The sequence below is a fragment of the Chiloscyllium plagiosum genome, unplaced genomic scaffold (genome assembly GCF_037043375.1).
Source record: "Chiloscyllium plagiosum isolate Xiang-an unplaced genomic scaffold, Cpla_swu_hap1 HiC_scaffold_16, whole genome shotgun sequence".
Taxonomy (NCBI): Eukaryota; Metazoa; Chordata; class Chondrichthyes; order Orectolobiformes; family Hemiscylliidae; genus Chiloscyllium; species Chiloscyllium plagiosum.
In genome coordinates this window covers 13,714,383-13,737,746 of record NW_028270154.1, presented here as the reverse complement: position 1 = coordinate 13,737,746, position 23,364 = coordinate 13,714,383, and the positions used below count along the sequence as shown (strand labels likewise).

Sequence of the window (23,364 nt, the reverse complement as noted above, 5' to 3'; positions counted from 1 at the left end):
ATATTTTTCACAAGCCTTTATCGAATCCATTTAATTGGCTTCACTGGAATGACCAAAAGGTGTATCATATACTGTACATGTAGGAGTTATATGTAGGGGTTTGTCATAAATCAGACAGGAAGTTATACATAGGGATTTGTTATATATCTGGGAGGGGCAGTTTTGTATAAGGATGTATCACATATTAAGGAGGAAGAGTTATATATTGAGGGGTGTCACATCAAAGAAGGGAGTTATGTAGATGTTATATCTGTATCAGGGAGGGAGATTTATATTTTTGGGGTGTGTTTATTATCAGGGAGGAAGAGTTATATATTGATATGTGTCATATCGGGGAAGGGAATCATATAGAGAGGTATAACTATCAGAGAAGGGAGAATTATATATTAAGGGGATTTCTATATAGAAGGGATTCTATATTGTTCAGTTTCTTCACTCACACTGACACACACTGCAATCAGTACTTTCTTATCCCTTCAACAGTCCCACCTCAGATTCATGAGAAGGAAGTGGCCTCCCCGACCAACATCTACCCACGTGGAAGTCGCCAGACACTGACCTGCACCGCCTATGGGATCCCTGCTCCTGTGAAAATACAATGGTCCTGGAGGCCATGGGGGCCTTGCGGTTTAAAATCCTACCGCAGCCTGTAAGTATCACAAATCATTGGGTTTAAGCTCATGCAGACAATCTGTGGCCTTGTTACCAGGTTCTGTCATGGCTCACATTCTCTTTCAAGCTGTCCCATTGTTTCAAACCTCTTGTCGCAACAAGAGGTTAGGTAGGTGTTAGGTAGGCTAACAGAATATCAGCATCCGATTCCAGATGAAGGGCTTATGCCCAAAACATCGATTCTCCTGCTCCTCGGATGCAGCCTTACCAGCTGTGCTTTTCCAATACCACACTTGTGACTCTGAGCTCCAGCATCTGCAGTCCTCACATTCTCCTAATGGAATGTCGGGCCTTATTGTAAATGTGGAGGTTTTGCTGCATTTATACAGGGCTTCAGTGAGACCACTCCTAGAATACTGCTTATAAATGTGATTTCTATATATCCACCCTTTCAATCTATCCAAGAATTTTATAGATTTCCCTGAGATCTCCTGTTATTCATCTAAACTCTCGAGAAATCAGAACCATTCTGCGCAATTTCTCCTCAGGATAATCCCCTCAGCCCAGGAATCACTGAAATGAACCTCTGTTGCATTTCCTCAAAGGCAAATTGTATCCATCTGTACACAATACTCCAGGTTTGGTTTTCATAAACCTCTATATAATTGTCGTAGGAGTACTTCTAATCTATCAACTCCATTGCTTTATAATCCAATACCTGATGAAATTTGGTAGCTAGCCCACCATTATCTGCTTGAAGGAGTGAATTTCAGACAAACATGACAATTTGTTGCATCACATCGAATCCGTGAAATCACCTGTTGTATTCCTCTGTTAACTTCCTCAGGTAGGCACAAGATTTATGGGTGGAACCACTTTTGTTTATCTTTGATTTTTTTTTTGGTACTTTTCTTTCCAGACTTGGGAACTGTTGCAGCATCTTGTTTATTTTAAATTGGGAGGATCACTGACCCAGTTTGAATACATTCACAGCATTGATCATATGTGCTATATGTCTGTCTTTTCCCTGCAGTTCATAGTTCAACTCCTTCAGGTTTGACGTCTTGTCTATAAGGAACAACCACACATTGTCTGACAGCTCACTGCACATTTCATTCCTTGATTTTAAAAAAATGCTTGCAAGCATCAGATCTAAAAATCGATGCAGGACCTTCCCTCAGCTTAACTCCACAAATTCGAAACCTCTAAGAGCTGGCAAACAGACCAAACAGTTTAAATTGATTGTTGTTGCTGAGGTCTGTGTCAAGAATGTTTTATGAAGGGATTGTTTGATTTATTTACATAAAGCGTCAGTACATCTTTAATAACTAAGAAGCTTTGTTAAATGCCAATTTGGTGAGGAAACAGACACAGCAATGAATTTTTCATGCTGTCTTTTCTGCCAATACATGACTGTTTGTTTCAAGCTGAGAGGATGCTGCAGTAATCCTGACTCTCGGTTTCTTCCTGTTTTTCTATAGCTGCCTGTTCACGTCTTCTCACACATGCCCCCAGGACGAGGCTCGACTCCTCAATACATTGATTATGTCTCAGTCATGTCCTGAAGTGTTCTGCCCATCAGATAAAACAAGACAAGGCTGTCTTTGGAGCTTGGTTATACATAGAAACACATCTCAGCAAAGGAGGCCATTTGGCCCATATTGTTTGTGCTGGATATAAAAACGAGCAATCCTGCCTAATCGCACTTTGCAGCACCCTAGCCTACAGCTCTGTGCCTCACTGCACTTCAAGTGCACATCCGAGAGTCTTTTTTAAACACGATAAAGGTGTCTGCCTCCATGACTCTTTCTGTCATTGAGTTCCAGTCTCCATCAACTAGTGGTGAAAGATGTCAGTCAAATACCCTCTAATCCAGAGTTATTTTAAATCTACACCATTATTATTGACCTCTTTATTATGTAAAATAAATTCCCTCCTGTCCTGTCAATCCAAATCCCTCATGTATGCATATACCTCACTTAAATCTCCTTTTGATGTTCTCTGTTCCAAGAAAAACACATCCCAGCCTATTCCATATTTCCTGAGAAACTTTCCAAGGCTCTTCATCCATGTATGACAAGGTGAGAGTAGACAAACCAGCTCCCTCTGTTTAACCTCTTGGTTGGTCAAGACAAAGGTTTCCTTGCATTTTTGCAGTTGTCTATAACCCTCCTCAATTCAGAATCTTAACCAGGTTTTGCTATGAACAACAAGGAGCCAAGCAATAACGTTTTTTTGAGCCAAAGAAAGAACAATATAATTGTTTTATTCATTTGTGGACTGGGCAGCATCATCTAGGCCAGATTTATTGGCCATCTCTAATTGCCCTTAAACTGATTGGCTTGTTCAGCCATTTCAGAGGACAGTCAAGAGTCAACCGCATTGCTGTAGGCCTGGAGTCACGTGTATACTTGACCGGGTAAGGATCAAAGGTGTCAGAGCAGGATCAAGTGTCAATCCTCCTCTTTGAATAACCAGTATTGGATATAAATCTTTGTTCCAACAATACCTGCAATCAAGGTATTTCACATACGCAACCCCTTTCAAAACTCCAATCACGCTCATCCCAAACACATCACACTGGAGGGCAACTTAACTCTTTTCTCACTTCCACTTTGGAATGTGGACTAGTGATTTTTAAGCAGTTTGTCCTGTCTCCATCCATTAGACAGGGAGAAAGTGAGGACTGCAGATACTGGAGATCAGAGTCAAGAGTGGGGTGCTGATGAAGGGCTTATGCTTGAAACATCGATTCTCCTGCTCCTCGGATGCTGCCTGACCTGCTGTGCTTTTCCAGCACCATACTCTCAACTCAGTCCATTAGACAGACCTTTATATATTCCTGAGAATTTGGGTTTCAGGTAAGGTGACTTTGGTGGTCATTTTAAAATGTCCCTGCTCATTCTTTTTTCTCTTAATCCCAATGTCCAACACTTTTTAATCAGTCAATACAATTTGAAAGACTAATTGTCCATTTTTTTAATCCATTATGACACTTCTCAATGCCCTACTATTTATGGTACAGTCCTAATGTATTATCTCGGTATTCAAATCCATTTGACCATTTATCTGCCTCCCTGACCAATCCATTGATAGCTTCCTGCTATTTACAGTTTTCCTCCGCACTATCAACCACACAAAAAATGTTTCTATTTTCTGCAATCTTCTTAATCATAATTCCCACATTCAAATTTAAAAAGCGAGGACCTGCCAGATCTCACAGTCTTTCAGTTGCAAGGTCATCAAACAACCAGAATCCTTTGCTTTCTGTCACTTAATCAATTTTGCATCCACTTGTCCCTCCCCTTGGGTCTCATAGCTTTTGTCTTTCTGATCTGTCTGCTGCTTGAAGCTTTCTCAAAAGCTCTACTGAAATCCATGTAGATTTACCACCCTCATAAATACTCCTTGTTACTACTTTAAAAAATCCAGTCAACTTAGTCAGGCATGCTCTTCCGTTTTCAGCTTAATACTGACGATCTGTGATTCATTCTTTCCAAATTACTATTTATGTTGACCCTCGGAACACTTTTTCCAATAAATTCCCTTTGAGGTTAAGCTGACTGATCTGTAATTACTAGAACTATCACTTCCTCCCATTTTAACAACCGTGCAATGTTAGCTTGTCCTCTTGCACCACGCCTGGAGTCAGAGAATTGGAAAATGATGGTCAAAACCTCTATTATTTCCTCCTCTACTTCTTTTAAGAGCTGGAGATACTTCACATCTGACCTTGTTAGTTATCCTTTCATTGTTTATATCTTTTTATAATATTTTGGGTTTCATTGGTTTTACTAGCCAATGTTTTTTCATGCCTTCTCTTTGCTTTCCTAATTTTCCTTTTTAATTTCACCCCACCCTCTGTGTTTCTCTAGGCTTTCTCTGGTATTAAAGTTATAGTAAAGGCACCATAGCCCCACTGACTCATCAGAGAGAAAGAGAGAGAGAGACAGAGACAGCTGGTGGTGGTTTAACCTTAGGGTTACCATACCTTAAGCAAGGAGCAAAATAGTGAATGGTGATGTCAACTGATATAGGAATTGAGCTTATACTGTTGGTGAGACAGTCTTGAGGGGTTGAATGGTTAGATTAGATTAGATTACATTACAGTGTGGAAACAGGCCCTTCGGCCCAACAAGTCCACACCGACCCGCCGAAGCGAAACCCACCCATACCCCTACAATTACCCCTTACCTAACACTACGGGCAATTTAGCAAGGCCAATTCACCTGACCCTGCACATCTTTTGGACTGTGGGAGGAAACCGGAGCACCCGGAGGAAACCCACGCAGACACGGGGAGAACGTGCAAACTCCACACAGTCAGTCGCCTGAGGCGGGAAATGAACCCGGGTCTCAGGCGCTGTGAGGCAGCAGTGCTAACCACTGTGCCACCGTGCCGCCCACCGATGTCCCTCTAAACCCTTCCTATTCAAATTCCCACCCAGATGCCTTTTAAATGTTGTAATTGTACCAGCCTCCACCACTTCCACTGGCAGCTAATTCCATACAGCCACCACCTTCTGCGTGAAAGAGTTTCCCCTTAGGTCTCCATATGGCCCTGGAACACGTATGGTCTCATGTGATGACCCTTCTAGCATATCCAGATAGTCAGAATTAGTTGTCACAGCCTAATGATACAGGTTGGGCCATTTAGGACTGAGTTGAGCAGAAATGTCTTCCCCCACAGCGAGGTGAGTCTGTGGAATTCTCTGCAGAAGGGGTTGAGACCAAAGCATTCAAAGTTTTCAAGAAGGAGTGGGATTAAGTTCAGTGATCAGATCAGGTGAGTGATGGGGTACTCCGCACTTGCGTAGACAAATGCAACTCCAACAACACACAAGTTTGACACCATCCAGGACAAAACTGATTGGCACCAAATCCACAAATGTTCACTCCCTTCAACACCGATGATTAGAAACAGTAGTATATACTCTCTACAAGGTGCACTGCAGAAATTTCAAACCCATAACCATTACTGTTCACAAAAACCAAGGTACATGGAAACAGTACCACCTGCCAGTTCCCCTCCAACTCACTCACCATCCTGACTTCGAAATGCATCGCCATTCCTTCACTGTCACTGGGTCAAAGTCTTGGAATTCCTTCCCTAACAACATTATAGGTCCACCTACAGCAAATGGAATGCAGTGGATCGAGAAGGCAGCTCACCACCACCTTCCCAAGGGGTAATTAGGGATGGGTGATAACTGCTGACCCAGCCAGCGTTGCCCACATTCCATGAATGAATATAAAAAATTAATGACCTCGCCTCTGCCGCATTCTGAGACGGGGAGTTCCAAAGTCTCGATGTGAAAGAAGTTTCTCTTTATCGCTGGCCTAAAGGCAGGATCCCTAATTTCAAAACAGTGCCCCCTAGCTCTGGAACAACCTTTCCAAATCTGTCTTGTCAACTCCATTCAGTATCCTTTACGTTTTAGTCAAGTCACTCCTCAGTCTTCTAAACTCGCATGGAATCAGCCTCATTCTGTCAAACCAATTGTCATAAATAATCCCCTCATTCCAGGCATCAATCTAATAATCAATCTGAGAGGAAATAGGAAAGACACTCAAGAAGGAAACATATTCAGGATTACGGTAAGGATGAGGATTCAAGGAAGTTTTACCCAGTGGGCTATAGAGGAAAGGAGGGAAGTGATGCAGAAAAATGATCAAACGTTCTCAATTATTGTGACAAAGAAATCCACGTTAGAGGTGAGGGTGGAGGAGATGGGGTGGGTGTAGTTTATCAACAAAACTGGCAGAAGATAAAAGAGGTTGGGGATCCTGTGTGATCCTGGAATAGTAAGCAGTTTTTCACAAATGAGAGCATCATTTATCTTGTTCATTAAACCCTTCACAACAAAATAAATTACCCTAATCACTGAACATTTCCTTTGTTGTCCATTTCAAGCTTTGTTTTATCTGCTCCCGTATTCATGACGTTATCATGGTTGTTGGTATGTTCACTGAGCTGGCAAGTTGACAAGGACCACAAATTCGACTGGAACAACACAACAATCATAGGACAAGCTAAACAGAGGACAGGCAGAGAATTTTTACAAGCACGCCACTCATCCATAGACTCTATCAACAAACACATAGACCTAGACCCAATATACCAGGCACTACAATGAACACTACTGGCTACTGGATACAGCAGGAATGGAACCAAATAAATTCCAGAAGACACAGTACAACAGTGGTTTCACAGGAGGCTCCAAAGCACTGAGGATGTCACCTAGCCAGGGGATGAAATGTGTGCGAATTAACTTCCCAGTTTGGCGAACATACCCACAACTACAAGAAAGTGTGGACTGCAGATGCTGCCAGGTCCCCATATGGTCCCTAGAACACGTATGGTCTCATGTGATGACCCTTCTAGTTTATCCAGATTGTCAGAATTAGGTGTCACAGCCTAATGATACAGGTTGGGCCATTTAGGACTGAGTTGAGCAGAAATGTCCTTCTCCATATTCACTCTATCCAGGCCTCTCAAGTTCCAATGAGATTCCCCCTCATTCTTCTAAACTCCATCAAGTACAAACCCAGAGTCCAATAAAAATCTGGAATTAACCATTGTCAATTGTCATAAAATCAACCTGGTTCACTAAAGTCCTTTCAAGAAGAAAACCTGTTGTCCTTCACAGGTCTGGCCTATGTGTGACCCCTATCTGTGAGTTTAGAAGAATGAGGGGGAATCTCACTGGAATTTGAGAGGCCTGGATAGAGTGAAGGTGGAGAAAATGTCTCCACTGTTAAGGGAGACTAGGCCCCAAGAGCACAGACTCAGAGTGAAGGGGCAACCCTTTCGAACTGATCTGAGAGGGTGCTGAATCTGTGGGACTCATTACTGCAAGAAGCTGTGGAGGCCAAGTCACTGGGTGTATTAAGACAGAAATAGATGGGTTCTTAATTAGTAAGGGAATCAAGGGATACAGGGAGAAGGCAGGAGAATGGGGTCGAAAAACATATCAGCCAAAATCGACTGGTGGAGCAAACCCAATGGGCTGAATGGTCTACTTTGTACCTGTTGTCTTATGATTTTATGGATTTACAGTTCACCATCTGTTAGGTTGGGATTCGAACCCATAACATTGGCCTGGGGTTCTGGATTATTAGACAAGACATTGCCATTATGCCACCATCTCCTTCACTCACTCTCTCACCACTTTTTGGCTAAAGACATTTCTTGTGAATTCCCCTGTATTTGTGCCCCCCCCCCCCCCCCCCCCCCGCCTCCTAACTTAAATCTTCAAAGTAGTAGAAACAGCTTTTCCACACCTACCTTTACAATCTCCATCAAGTCACCCTTTAGCCTTCCCTTTTCTGATGCATATAACGTTTCTGCTGGTTTCTCTCACAATCTTAGGGGTCGAGCAACCATGATGCGTCGACCGCGGGACAGGACCCCCGAGTGCCGAAACTGGAGGGACATCTCAACAGGAAGCGCCATCAACAGGATTGAGAGCATTGAAACCAGCACAGAGATTCTGGAGGGAAGGAACAAGGTAGCCTGCTGTTTAGAACCACCACTTGGAAGATTTTTTTCTGGCACCAGCAACAACATATTTTTATGTCTTCAGTATAGTAAAACATACCAGGGTGCTTCACAGCAGCAAGATCTGTAGCTGAACTACATGAGGAGATAATAGGGCAAGTGACCAAAGGGTTGGTCAAAGAGATAGGTGTGAAGGAGCATCTTCAAGAAGGTGTAGGCGGGGCATTCCAGAGCTTAGGACCTAGACAGCTGAAGACATGGCAACCAATGGTGCAGGATGAGAAAGAGTGAGAGATCTCACTCAGACTGTAGGGCTGAAGGAGATTACAGAGAAAGAGATGGGTCAGGGCTGTGGATGGATCTGAAAGCAAAATTTGAAACAATGTAGTTGGCAGTCTAGGAGCCAGTGGATATCAGCAAGCAGGCCATGAGCAGGACTTGGTGTGGGTTTGTGAGAAACTGTTGGAGTAGGCGGGAATTGAACCCGGGCCTCCTGGCTCAGAGGTAGGGACACTGCTAATACTATGCCACTTTGTAAAAACCAAAAGAATATGCAGATGCTGGAAATCAGAAACAAAAACAGAAATTGCTTGAAACACTCAGCAGGTCTAGCAGCATCTGTGGAGAGAAGCCAGAGTTAACGTTTCAGGTCCAGTGACCCTTCTTCAGAACTGGTGGTATACATAGGAAAAAGTTGGTTTTTATTCAGAAGATAGGGTGCAGGTGGGGGTAAGGAATAAACAATAGGTGAACCCATAGAGAGAGGAGGATGGTTTGACAGACAAAGGTGTGGATAACTGTCAGCCTAGAAGAATGAATAGTCGCTAATGGTGACTATTAGTGGTTAACAATAGGTGTGTAATAGCAGATTATGTGATAACAACGCCCAGTGTGAGTTGGGTAAGGACACGAAAGAAGATGCCTCAAGCCCTAAAATGGTTGAACTTGGTACTTATCCCAGAAAACTGCAAGGTACCCAAGCAGAAAATGAGATGCTGTTCTTCCAGTTTGCGCTAGAACTTAGTTGGAACACTGCAGCAAGCCTGAGACAGAGATGTTGGCCAGGGAACAGGGTGGGGTGTTGAAGTGGCAGGCAACTGGAAGTTCAGTATTTACTCTTTTGCAAAACACATCAAAACTGTGCCCTCTGGTTCCTGATCCCATTATGAGCAGGAACATTTTCTCCCTATCCACCCCGTCCAGACACTTTGTCAAATCACCCCTCAGCCTTCGCCTCTCCAAGGAAAACAGTTCCAACTCTTCCAATCTAACCTCACAACTATGCTGCTGCAAATCCTTTAAGATTGTATCTTTCATTTCTTTTATACTGTCTTTCCATATTCTTTGTACTAAAATGAATCACCTCATATTTCTCCACATTGAACTTCATCTGCCACCTATCCACACTCTCCACCAACGTGTCCATGTCCTTTTTGAAGTTCCACACTGCCCTCACAGTTTATCAGTCCTCCAGGTTTACACAAACTCAGAACATCGCAAATGCTTTCCAATTAATGAAATACCATGGTAATGTCAGAGATATGGCTGTCAATGTGAGCAGTGAACTCCCAGATAACGACCAGTAAATCTGTTTGTTTTAATGATGTTGGTTGAAGGATAAATACCGACATAGGACACTGGGAAGAATGACTTCAGAAGCCTTTTTCAGAATAATGCTTCTAGTCAGCCATTTAATCGGGCAGACAGTGTAGCATTCCCTCAGTACTGTTCCTCCGACAGTGTTGCGCTCCCTCAGTACTCCTCCTCCGACAGTGTTGTGTTCCTTCAGTACTGCTCCTCTGACAGTGTTGTGCTCCCTCAGTACTGCCTCTCTGGCAGTTTTGTGCTCCCTCAGTATTGCCTCTCTGACAGTGTTGTGCTCCCTCAGTACTGCTCCTCCGACAGTGTTGCGCTCCCTCAGTACTGCTCCTCCGACAGTGTCGCGCTCCCTCAGTATTGCTCTTCTGACAGTGTTGTGCTCCCTCAGTACCGCCTCTCTGACAGTGTTGTGCTCCATCAGTACTGCCCTTCCGACAGTGTTGTGCTCCCTCAGTACTCCCTCTCCCTCAGTGTTGTGCTTCCTCAGTACTGCTCCTCCGACAGTGTTGCGCTCCCTCAGTACTGCTCCTCCAACAGTGTAGCATTCCCTCAGTACTGCTCCACCAACAGTGCAGCATTCCCACAGTACTGCCGCTCTGACAGTATTGCGTTCCCTCAGTACTGCCTCTCTGACAGTGTTGTGCTCCCTCAGTACTGCCTCTCTGACAGTTTTGTGCTCCCTCAGTACTGCCTCTCTGACAGTGTTGCGCTCCCTCAGTACTGCCTCTCTGACAGTTTTGTGCTCCCTCAGTACTGCCTCTCTGACAGTGTTGCGCTCCCTCAGTACTGCTCCTCCGACAGTGTTGCGCTCCTTCAGTACTGCCTGTCTGACAGTTTTGTGCTCCCTCAGTACTGCCTCTCCGACAGTGTTGCGCTCCCTCAGTACTGCTCCTCCGACAATGTTGCGCTCCCTCAGTACTGCTCCTCTGACAGTGTTGCGCTCCCTCAGTATTGCTCTTCCGACAGTGTTGCGCTCCCTCAGTACTGCCTCTCTGACAGTGTTGTGCTCCCTCAGTACTGCTCTTCCGACAGTGTTGCGCTCCCTCAGTACTGCTCCTCCGACAGTGTTGTGCTCCCTCAGTACTGCCTCTCTGACAGTTTTGTGCTCCCTCAGGACTGCTCCTCCAACAGTGTTGTGTTCCTTCAGTACTGCTCCTCCGACAGTGTTGTTCTCCCTCAGTACTGCCTCTTTGACAGTTTTGTGCTCCCTCAGTACTGCCTCTCTCACAGTGTTGCGCTCCCTAAGTACTGCTCCTCCAACAGTTTTGCGCTCCCTCAGTACTGCTCTTCCGACAGTGTAGCATTCCCTCAGTACTGCTCCTCCGACAGTGTTGTGCTCCCTCAGTACTGCTCCTCTGACAGTGTTGCGCTCCCTCAGTATTGCTCTTCCGACAGTGTTGCGCTCCCTCAGTACTGCCTCTCTGACAGTGTTGTGCTCCCTCAGTACTGCTCTTCCGACAGTGTTGTGCTCCCTCAGTACTGCTCCTCCGACAGTGTTGCGCTCCCTCAGTAATGCCTCTCTGAAATTTTTGTGCTCCCTCAGTACTGCTCCTCCGACAGTGTTGCACTTCCTCAGTACTGCTCCTCCGACAGTGTAGCATTCCCTCAGTACTGCTCCTCTGACAGTATTGTGCTCCCTCAGTACTGCCTCTCTGACAGTGTTGTGCTCCCTCAGTACTGCTCCTCCGACAGTGTTGCGCTCCCTCAGTACTGCTCCTCCGACAGTGTTGCGCTCCCTCAGTACTGCCTCTCTGACAATATTGCGTTCCCTCAGTACTGCCTCTCTGACAGTGTTGTGCTCCCTCAGTACTGCTCCTCCGACAGTGTTGCGCTCCCTCAGTACTGCTCCTCCGACAGTGTTGCGCTCCCTCAGTACTGCTCTTCCAACAGTGTAGCATTCCCTCAGTACTGCTCCTCCGACAGTGTTGCAGTCCCTCAGTATTGCTCTTCCGACAGTCTTGCGCTCCCTCAGAACTGCCTCTCTGACAGTGTTGTGCTCCCTCAGTACTGCCTCTCTGACAGTGTTGCGCTCCCTCAGTACTGCTCCTCCGACAGTGTCGCGCTCCCTCAGTATTGCCTCTCTGACAGTATTGCGTTCCCTCAGTACTGCTCCTCTGACAGTGTTGTGCTCCCTCAGTACTGCCTCTCTGACAGTTTTGTGCTCCTTCTGTACTGCCTCTCTGACAGTATTGCGTTCCCTCAGTACTGCCTCTCTGACAGTGTTGTGCTCCCTCAGTACTGCTCCTCCGACAGTGTTGCGCTCCCTCAGTACTGCTCCTCCGACAGTGTTGCGCTCCCTCAGTACTGCCTCTCTGACAGTATTGCGTTCCCTCAGTACTGCTCCTCCGACAGTGTTGTGCTCCCTCAGTATTACCTCTCTGACAGTGCAGTGTGCCCTCAAGAGTACCATCTGGCAATACAACTCTCCCTTAGTACTGCACTGTCATAGAGTAATATATGACGCACAGGAGGCCATTCAATCTAAGGAGCCCATACTAGCTCTTCCTACAGCAACCAGGTAAATCACATTCCTCTACTCTATCCCTGGAGCAGAAACCTGTGCTCATCCAGTTTCCGTTGGAAACTATTTATTTTCTATGTTTCCAAGGTCTCCATAAGCAGTGATATAACCTCTACTGTGCAAAAGAATTCTTCCCCACATCCCATTGCATCTCTTAGAGCTGTGTGCTCTCACCCTTGTATTATCAACTCATGGGACCCATCTTTCTTTATCTACCCTATCTGAAAATGCCATTACTTTGTACACCTATATCAAACTTCCTTTATTTTTACTCAAATGAGAACAACTCTCGATGTTCCAAGCAAATCTTGTTGCTAAAACTCCCTAATCCTAGAACCATTCTGGTAAATCATCCAAAAAATGTGGTGACCAAAACTGGACTCACTTTGGCATCACAGGACCCTCATCAAGTTTCAGTTTAGCTTCTCTGCTTTTCTGTTCGCTACCCATATATATATATATATATATATATATGGTTACTGAGTATAAATAGGAAGCCCAACATCCAATGATTTTTTGCGAACCACTTTCTCAATATATCATGTGCACTTTCAAAGTTAGATGCACATTAACCCTTGCTGGTCCCTTTGTCCTTACACACACTTTTGAAAATGTGGTATTGAGTCAATACTGTCTCTGTTCATGTTCTCTGTCAAAATATATCACCTCAAATGTCTATGTTCTAAATTCCACCTGCTACTTGCCCACCCATTCTGCCAACTACCTATGTCCTGTTGTAGTCAATTAGCATCATTTTCACTGTTTATAACTCCTCCAAATTTAGAATCATTGGTAAATTTTAACATCATACTCTCTATTTTAATATCTAAATCATTTAGAAATTTGGAAAACTAAAGCAGTGGTGCTCGTATTGACGGAAAGGCTAGATGTAGGCGGAAATGATTCCCTCTCACTGGAACTCTAGCACCTGGGGACACAGCCAAAACTGGAAGTGAACTTGGGGGAAAAAAAAGACTGGCTTAACTTAGAATTATCTTCTGCAAGTGAGGAGTGAGGCTCTGGCATGGTTTGTTTTAAATCAGAGGTTGATTTGATTTCTGTTAAACAAAGGTATTCAGGGGTATGAGCAATGGTGGGTGTCTGGCATTTGGTCACAGATAAGCCATGATCTCATTGACCGAATGGAAGAACAGGCTTGAGAGACTGGCTGGCCTCCTCCTGTTATATGCTGCTATTCAGTGTTCAGACAGGAGTCACTGTTGGCCCTCACTTATTCTAATTATTGCCTTCTCTCTCCACACTGGCAGACGGTCAGCAAGCTGGTGATTTTAGCTGCAAATATCTCCGTAATGTACAACTGTTCTGCTTTCAACAAAGTTGGACGTGATGACCGGGTCATCTACTTCTATGTGACAAGTGAGTGATGGAACTTTACTGATGTGAATGGAATGCATTGTAGCCAACAGACACTGACCAACCATAGGAGCATTGCAAAGGCTCAAGTAGTCTCTAACGCCTTGTTCTTGATTTATTGCTGTATGATCTTGTGGGGGGAACTTGAAATAGAAAGAGGGTAATGGTTTTTCTCCTGCACTCGCAACACAGGGACCTGAACCGATAAGGCAAAAACAGGGTGAATGGTAGTTGTCTTTTCCCTTGGATGGGGGATTTCAAACTCGAGGGCACGTTTTTAAGGTGAGAGGAGAGAGATTTAAAAAAGACATGAAGGGCAAATGTTTTACACAGAGGGTGGTTCGCATGTGGAATGAATTTCCTGAGGAAATGGTGGATGTGGGTATAATTACAATGTTTCAAAGACATTGGGATAACGGTTTGGAGGGATGTGGGCCAGGAGCTAGATCAGAGTGGTGCTGGAAAAGCACAGCAGGTCAGGCAGCATCCGAGGAGCAGGAAAATCGACGTTTCGGGCAAAGCCCTTCATCAGGAATAGGTGGGACTAGTTTAATTTGGGATTGGTCTGGCTGGACCAAAGAGTCTGTTTATGTGCTTAATGACTCTATGGGTTCAAATCCCACAACTGGAACTTGGAGGTTAAATTTTAGTTCATTAATTAGATTAAAAACATCTGGCATTAAAAAATGCTAGCAGCAACAATGGTGTCCCTGAAACTACCAGGTTGCCAGAATTCCTGTTTGGTTCACTGATGCCCTTTAGAGAAGGAAAGCTGCCATTGTCATCTGATCTAGTCTCTGTGTGGTTCCAGCTCACAGACCAATGTGGTTCACTATTAACTGCCCTTTGAAATGGCCTGGCAAGCCACTTAATTGGATCTAAAACAGATACCAGCTCCACCACACCGACTGTTCAAGTAGTTCAAAAAGACCACCCACAGTCTTGTGACTGAATTAACTCATTGTGTGGTTAGTACATTTCCAAAGAATCCTAGGATCTCACTACAGAATCCATTCTTTCCCATTCAGGCCAATTTCCTTTTGGAAAACTGCTTCCATCCCAGGCATTTCAGATCAGCATAGCTAGCAGTGTCTAAGGCATACTCTCCCATTATTCTCTCTGTTGCCTTTCCCAATTATTAGTCCCTACTGATTACCCACCCCAGTGGAAATAGATGCTTTTTTGCTTTTTTTCTGAATTCTCAAACTACGTTTATCTATTTCCCATCGAGGGCAAGGTGACAAAGGAGTTATTTCAGATTCAAACGAGAAGTTGAATGAACTTGCTCCTTTCTGCTAGGTATCCCAGAAGGGTTTGGAATTGATCTTCAGCCTTCGGAGATCCCGGTGGAAGGTGAGGATGTGAAGCTACGTTGCAATGCAGATAACTACACGTATGAGAACCTGCGATGGTACCGTCTCCTTCCCAGCGCCCTGGAAGGGGAGCTCGGAGACCCCCCGGTCCTGGAGTGTAAAAGCATGCACCTCTTTGCCAAGGAGATGAAAGGAGTGATGATGCTGGACTCACTGATGAAAGGTGTGGCCCTTGAGCTTCAGATTCCCAGCATTACTCTACACGATGAGGGGGATTACGTGTGCGAGGTCCAGAACAAGAAGACTGGAGAGAAACATTGCCACAGGAAATACATCTTAGTGCGAGGTGGGTGTCATAAACTTGGCGTTCTTGTAAGATGGAAGAATATGCAGTAAGAATTTACATTTATTTAGCAGCATTTATGACACCAAGATGTCTGAAAGAGCTGCAGGATCTATGAAGTATTTTTGAACTGTTTCAACATAGGGAATGTTGCAATCAGTTTGTGCGAGGCAAACTCCCATAAACAATGCGGCATAAACAAAGGAAAATGGTTGTGATTATTGAAGGTCAATCATTTCAGCTCCAAGAGGAACCCTGCAGGAATTCCTCGGGGAAATGTCCTAGGCCCAACCATCTTTGGTTTCTCCATCAATTACATTCCCAGGTCAATCCTGCAGGTTCTTGCTTACTAACATTTGGGGACTACTGCCAAAATTGGGAGAGCAGTATTACTGACCTGAGCAACAGTTTGACAGAGTCATATTCATGGAATTATACTTTACGTGCATCCCAGATGACACCACCACCATTGCTGGGTATGTCTCATACCCCAGCAATTGAGTTGGCAACACAATGGTGTACAGTCAGGAGAAAGTAGCCCTGGGAATCCTCAACATTGTCTCATTGCCTCAGGATAAACATGAGCAAGAAAAGACTTGCTGATTACTACCACCTACCCCCAACCCCTTTCTCAGCTGATGAATCAATATTCCTCCATGTTGAACATCACCTAGAGGAAGCATTAAGGCTGGAAAAGGCACATAATGTGAGGGATTTCAATGTCCATCACCAAGATTTGCTCAGGAGCACCTGTGTCCTCAAGGGCATAGCTGCAGTGTGTACCATCTACCAGCAGTAACTCATTTAAGCTCCTTTTCAGTATCTTCCAAACCACTACCATGTAGAAGGACAAATGCAGCAGATACATGGGAAATCCACCAACTACAAGTTCATCTCCACGTCACTCACCATTCTGATTTGGAAATATATCACTGTTCCTTCGCTTGAATCAAAATCCTGGACCTGCCTCCCTTCCTCCTCCATTGTGCATCTATGTCTTGAACATGGACAGCAGCGGCTCAAGAAGGCAGCTCACCACCACCTTCTCAGGGGCAACTAGGGATGGGCAATAAATCTGCCCTAAATAAAAATGGTTGAAGAATCAATATTGGACCCAAAATACACCATTGTGTTACTTCAATATGTGCTTTGGGATATTGTACACCCATTTGAGAGGACAGACAGGTGCTGATCCTGCAAGCCTTTGACAGAGTAGTGCAAACTTTTGGGGCTGCACTGGGAATACATAAAATTTACTCTACCCCTTTAAACTGGAAGTAAAGATTCTTCCACACTGTCCCCACCAAGCACTCCCATGACAGATACAACATAAGATTAGATACAGAGTAAAGCTCACACTGTCCCCATCAAACACTCCTAAGATAGGTACAGCATGGAGTTAGATACAAAGTAAAGATCTCTCAACAGACTCTCCACTAAAACTTCCAGGGCAAGTACAGTATGGGATTAGATACAGAGTAGAGCCCCCATTACAGTGTCCCCAATAAATGCTTCCAAGACAAGAACAACATAAGGCTAGATACGGAGTAACATTTCCTCTATGTTGTCACCAATATTGTATCATAACACAACAGGTTCACTCATGTCCTTTAGGGATGGGAACTTGCCATTATTCCTAGTCCAGCCTCTGTCTGATTCCAATCCCATATTACGTGGTTTCCCAATGTTTTCAGCTAGCCCTGATACAACCAGAATAGTGACAAATGAAGTTCACATGTCATCGGCATGTGTTTACCTTGCACAGATACTATGTTTTTGAGATCCTCAAGCGGTGTATGTGTTTAAGCAAAACCTTGCACTGTATGAAATTTACCTAATGCTGAGTTCTACATCTTCTTGCAGCTCAGGAGATGCCAAGTCTCCTCGTCAACCTGACTGATACTTCAGTCAACATCAGTGACTCCATCCACATGAACTGCAAAGCAAGCGGCACTCCCCACCCCACCGTCATCTGGTTCAAAGATGAAAAGCCACTCCATGAGGTCTCAGGTAAGAGCCAAAGGGCAGAATTTGAATGGAGAGAAATTGCAGAAAACTACAGTGCAGTGTTACCTGGGTGTTTTGTATATGAATCACTGAAAGTTCACATGCAGGTACATACAGCAGGTAAAAACGAAAGCCAATGTTGGCCTTTATTGCAAGAGGCTAGAGAACAAAAATAATGAAGTCTTTCTACAACTAGTACAGATCATTGGTGAGACCACACCTGGAGTAGTGCACAGCTTTTGAAAGAATCAAATTACTGCAGATGCGAAGAGTCACTTAGACTCAAAATGTTAGCTTACTTTGCCTCCATGTATGTTGCCTAACTCGCTGTGATCTCCAGCATTTTTGTTCTCAGTGCAGTTTTTAATACTTTGCTTAAAAAGTGATGTTCTTGCACTGGAGAAAGTTCAGATAAAGTTCACTCAGTTGGTTTCTGGAATGAAGGAGTTGTGTTTTGAAGAAGGGTTGAGCAATTTATCATTGTTGTTTAGCTGAATGGGAAGTTATCATATTGAAATATTAAATCTCCTCCCACAGTTCATATACACTCTAACATACCTGCAGAAATGTCTCTCCACGTTTTCCTCGATTGCTAACGTTAATAAGGTCATTGGCTGGGTCATTGGCAACATGGTTAGACCATCCAGCCTCACCTTGTCCCCTTTTCACTGAACCTCACCAATCCCTTCACTCTCCCAGATTAGGGCGGCACAAAGGCTCAGTGGTTGGCACTGCTGCCTCATGGCACCAGGGACCTGGGTTCAAATCCAGCCTCAGGCGACTCTTTGTGTGGAGTTTGCACATTCTCCCCATGGGTTTCCACCGGGTGCTCCGGTTTCCTCCCACAATCCAAAGATGTGCAGGTCAGGAGAATTGACCATGCTAAATTGCCCATAGTGTTAGGTGCATTAGTCAGGGATAAATACACGGTAGAGGAATGGCTCTGGGTGGCTAACTCTTCGGAGGGTCGGTGTGGACTTGTTGGGCCAAAGGGCCTGTTTCCATACTGTACGGATTCTAATCTAAAACCTGACAAAACCCAGGACCAACAAAGGAAGGAATATTTTGGAAAATTCATAGCACACTCTCTCCGGTGATGGAAACCAGTCCAGGAGATCACATGAGGAGAAAGTGAGGACTGCAGATGCTGGAGTACCAGAGTTGAAAAATGTGGTGCTGGAAAAAAACACAGCAGGCCAGGCAGCATCCGAGGAGCAGGAGAATCGACGTTTCAGACATAAGCCCTTCTTCAGGAATGAGGCTGGTGTGCCAAGCGGGCTGAGATAAAAGGGAGGGGGGCTACCCTCAGACATTGTCACCATGAAAACTCAAACAGATCATGTTAGAAGCTCCTGTCAAGTCTGAGAAAATAGTATTTCTCCTACTGTGGGATTGAGGAATATAGAGCAGGGAAATCTTTGAGCCCTCTGTGTGGAATTTGCATTTTCATAGAATGCCTACAACGTGGAAACAGGCCCTTCGACCCAACAAGTCCACACCGACCCTCTGAAGAGCAACCCACTCAGACCCATTCCCCCCCTGACTAATGCACCCATCCTACACATCCCTGAACATAATGGGCAACTTAGATGGATAATTCACCTAACCTGCACATCTTTGGACTGTGGGAGGATACTGGAGCAACCGGAGGAAACCCACGCAGACACGGGCAGAATGTGCAAACTTCACACAGACAGTCACCCGAGGCTGGAATTGAACCCAGGTTCCTGGCGCAGTGAGGCAGCAGTGCTAACCACCGAGCAACCGTGCTGCCCCTTTAAAGTGAAAGCTGACAAGGACTCTTCTGGGATTTGAACCCAGGACTTCTCACAATCTCCACAGTCACTTGAATCGAGAATCATACCTCTAGACCAACGAGCCACTGCCATGGGTCAAAATGATTGGCATGGTGGCTCAGTGGTTAGCACTGCTGCCTCACAGCACCAGGGTCCCATGTTCAATTCTAGGCTCGGGCGATTGTCTGTGTGGAGTTTGCACAATCTCCCTATGTCTGCGTGGGTTTCCTTCCACAGTCCAAAGATGTTACAGGTCAGGTGAATTGGCCATGCTAAATTGCCTGTAGTGTTGGGTGCATTAGTCAGAGGGAATTGAGTCTGGGTGGATTACTCTTAGGAGGGTTGGTGTAGACTGGTTGGGCTGAAGGGCCTGTTTCCACACTGTAGGGAATCTAATCTAAAATTGATAAGTGATTCAATTCAAACCCAGGTCCCCAGAACATTAGTTTCTACTGATCATACCACTATGCCATCACCTTCCCAAACTAATGGGATTTGAACCTAGGCCTCCAGGGGAAACCGGGATCTGAATGTAGTGCCTTAGTCTGCTTGACTCTGCCCATGTTTAGGTGGGTTTTCCCCAGGTGTTCCGGTTTCCTCCCACAGTCCATAGATGTGTAGGTTAGGTGGGTTGATCATGCTAAATTGCCCCATAATGATCAGTGATATGCAGGTTAGGTCTTTTAGTCATAGGAAATGCAGGATCTCATGGAATAAGGTTAAAGGGGGGTGGGTCTGGGTAGGATGCTGTCTAGAGGGTTGGTGTGGATTTGATGGGCCAAATGGCCTGCTTCTGCACTGCAGGGATTCTATAATATAGTCACGGTCATTGCTAAGTGTATGGGTTATATCAGGAAGCAGATACAGTTTGCAGAATCAGTGTCCTATTTCTGAGCTCCCATAGCTTCTACAGGATTCCTGATTGCTACACAGTAACCCCCATCAACGAGGATGCTTGGGGCAGGGCGGGGGGAGAGTGGTCTGCAGAAGCTGGGATAGTTCTCCCTAGAGAACGGAATTTTAAAGGGGTGAATAATAAAGGTGTTCAAAATCAATCTAAATCAAAATTCACAGATGATATACACCTTGGGATCATTATAGTCTGTGAGGAGTAGAGTGTAGAATTTCAGAAAGACAAAGATACAAGTTATTGATTAGGCAGCAATGATTTTGAACACAGAGAAGGACGAGGTGATACATTTTAGTAGGAAATCTACAGAGAGATGATATAATATAGAAGGTATGGCTTTGAGAGTGGTGCAGGAGCAGGGACATCCGGATGTACATGTGCATAAGTCATTAAAGGTGTGGGAACAGGAGACCAGTTGATAAAATACATGTCATCCTATGCTTTACTGGTAAGAGCGTAGAGTACAAAGTCAAGGACATGATGTTTAACTTGTAAAAAACAATATTTCAGCCTGGCGCATTGTGTCTCGTACTGATTGCTGTACTTTAGGAAGAACATGAAGGCATTATAGAGAGTGCAGGAAGAATTCATAATAATAATTCCAGAGATAAAGAATTTCAGTTATGAAGATAGATTGAAGAAGCTGGGATCATTGGATCAGAGAAGGCCAAGTTAAGATCTTATTACAATATTCAAAATGAGGGAGCTGGACAGAGAAAATAGGGAGAAAATATTCCACAACCCCGTGGCCCAACATTTCAACTCCCCTTCCCACTCTGCCGAGGACATGCAGGTCCTGGTCCTCCTCCACCACCGCTCCCTCACCACCTGATGCCTGGAGGAAGAACACCTTATCTTCCACCTTGAAACACTTCAACCTCAGGGCACCAATGTGGACTTCACCAGGTTCCTCATTTCCCCTCCCCCCACCTTACCTCAGTTCCAAACTTCCAGCTCAGCACCATCCTCATGTCCTGTCCTACCTGCCAATCTCCCTTCCCACCTACCCACTCCACCCTCCTCTCTGACCTATCACCTCCATCCCCACCCCCCATTCACCTATTGTACTCTTTGCTACCTTCTCCCCAGCCCCCCTCCCCACTCCCCATTTATCTCTCCAACCTGCAGGCACCCTGTCTCTATTCCTGATGAATTCTATTCCTGATGAATCCTCTATTCCTTTTCGGCTTTTGCCCGAAAAGTCGATTTTCCTGCTCCTTGGATGCTGCCTGACCTGCTGTGCTTTTCCAGCACCATTCTGATCTAAACCCCAGAAAATATTCCGACCCATGCAAGGATTGTAAATGACAGGACACAGATTGAAAAGAAGTGGAAGTGATATGAGGAAGAAATTTCTCCCAAGGTCTGGAGTGCTCTGCCAGAGCATGTATTGAGACAGGTTCAGTCAACATATTCCAAAGGGGAATTAGATGATGTTTTGAAAGGGAAGCATGTGTAGGGTTACAGGGGGAAGGAGGGGATCGACATTAAGTGAGATGCTCATTTAGAGAGCTGATACAGATATGATGGGCTAAATGGCCTCTTCTGTGCTGGAACAACTCTATGGTTCTGAAGATTAGGTGACCAATAGACAGAGACTTAAAATATTTGGTGAAAGCAGCAAAGATGAGTTAAGGTGAATTCTTTTTATGTAGTGAGTTGCTATAATCTGCAATGCACTACCCAAAAGGATGGTAGCAGATTCAATGATAACTTTCAATAAAATCAGATCGAAGCCTGAACTGAAAATTTTACTGGGCAATGAAGAACAAGCAAGGGAGTGGGAGCAATTGGAAAATTCTGCTGACACAGACATAATGAGATCATAGAATTAGAATCCCTACAGTGTGGAAGCCAGCCAGTTAGCCAATCAAGTGCTCACCAACCCTCCTGCCCAATCCCTGTAACTCTGCATTTCCCATGGCCAATCCACCTAACCTACAGATCTTTGGACCATGGGAGGAAACCCACACAGAAACTGGGAGCATGTGCAAACTCCACACAGATAGACACCTGAGGGTGGATTTGAACCTGGGTCCCTAGTGCTATCAGGCAGCATTGCTGACCACTGAGCCACCATGCCATCCAACAGCACTGTTCTATGATTAAGGCAGTACTGCATATGAACAAGTTTGGATTTGGCTGTCACCTCCTGCAGTCAAATTGCCTGCAAATGAGATTGTCGGGGAGGACTGAGCAGTTGGACGATAATGCTAGCAGAAGACCCAAGGCAGGTATTCAGGGACATGGGGGCGAAATGGGATGTAAAGGTGGTTATGGTCTACTAGGGGAGATGAAAACTGTCTAATGGAAAGTGTTTCTGTTTCAAGGGGTCATCCTCAGTGAGCAGAACCAAATGCTGACCATCCAGCGAGCACAAGAAGAGGATGCCGGGCTGTACAAGTGCTTTGCTTGTAACTCCAAGGGCTGCGTCAATTCATCTGCTATCATCTCTGTCGAAGGTCAGTCATCACTTCCGCATTGACATTAAAAAAATCAATTTGTTACCAATTTGAAGAGGATGTAGAGCGTTAAGTGGGAGATAATGGCTGACCCCCTTTGGGTCAATTTGCTGCATCATGGAGCCCAACATCTTGGGGCCTTCCTCATTAGGGGCTTATCTGGAGCCTTGAAGCTCAACGAGGATCTTAGAGACAGAATCTAAAAATGGGAAAATTGTTGTAGGATATGAGGCACAGCAAGATCCCACAAATAGCAATGAGCAGATAATATACTTTTACTCATTCTGGATCAGGGATAAGTACTGGCCAGAGTTCCATAGGGAGCATTGACAGGACTAAGCGACCCCACAACCAATGGATCAGATCTAAGCTCTGCAGTCTTGCCACAGCCAGTCGCAAATGGTGATGGACAGTTGGAGGAGGAGGCTCCACAAATATTCCCCTCCTCAATGATGGAAGAGCCCAACACAGTAGTGCGAAAGATAAGGCTGAAGCATTCGCAGCAATCTTCTGCCAGAAGTGCCAAATGGATGATCTACCTTGGTCTTCTCCAGTGGTCCCCAGCATCACAGATGACAGCCTTCAGCCAATTCGATTCACTCCATGTGATGTCAAGAAATGGTTGGAGGCACTGGATACAGCAAAGGCTGTGGGCTTTGACAATATTCCAGCAATAAGACTGAAAATTTACTCTAGAACTTGCTAGTCCCCAAGCCAAGTTCTTTCAGTCCAGTTACAACCCTGGCGTCTACCCGACAATGTGGAAAATTGTCCAGGTATGTCCTGTACATAAAAAGCAGGACAAATCCAACCTGGCCAATTCCCACCCCATCAGTCTACTCTTGATTATCAGTAAAGTGATGGACGGGGTCAACAACATTGCTATCAAGCAGCACCTACTCAGCAATAACATGCTCAGTGACGCCC

General features: G+C 44.9%; 1 protein-coding gene across 3 annotated transcripts in view; it reads left to right on the top strand.

The window, feature by feature from the left end:
- flt4 (fms related receptor tyrosine kinase 4) overlaps window positions 1–23,364 on the top strand; it is a 241,438-nt gene that overhangs the window by 175,355 nt on the left and 42,719 nt on the right. For all 3 annotated transcript variants that reach the window (XM_043703133.2, XM_043703132.2, XM_087995138.1), the window contains exons 10-15: window positions 484–649; window positions 7,984–8,122; window positions 13,501–13,609; window positions 14,906–15,265; window positions 17,126–17,272; window positions 22,306–22,437. In XM_043703133.2, coding sequence (XP_043559068.2) covers window positions 484–649; window positions 7,984–8,122; window positions 13,501–13,609; window positions 14,906–15,265; window positions 17,126–17,272; window positions 22,306–22,437 — 1,053 coding nt within the window. The remainder of the gene's footprint in view (window positions 1–483; window positions 650–7,983; window positions 8,123–13,500; window positions 13,610–14,905; window positions 15,266–17,125; window positions 17,273–22,305; window positions 22,438–23,364) is intronic.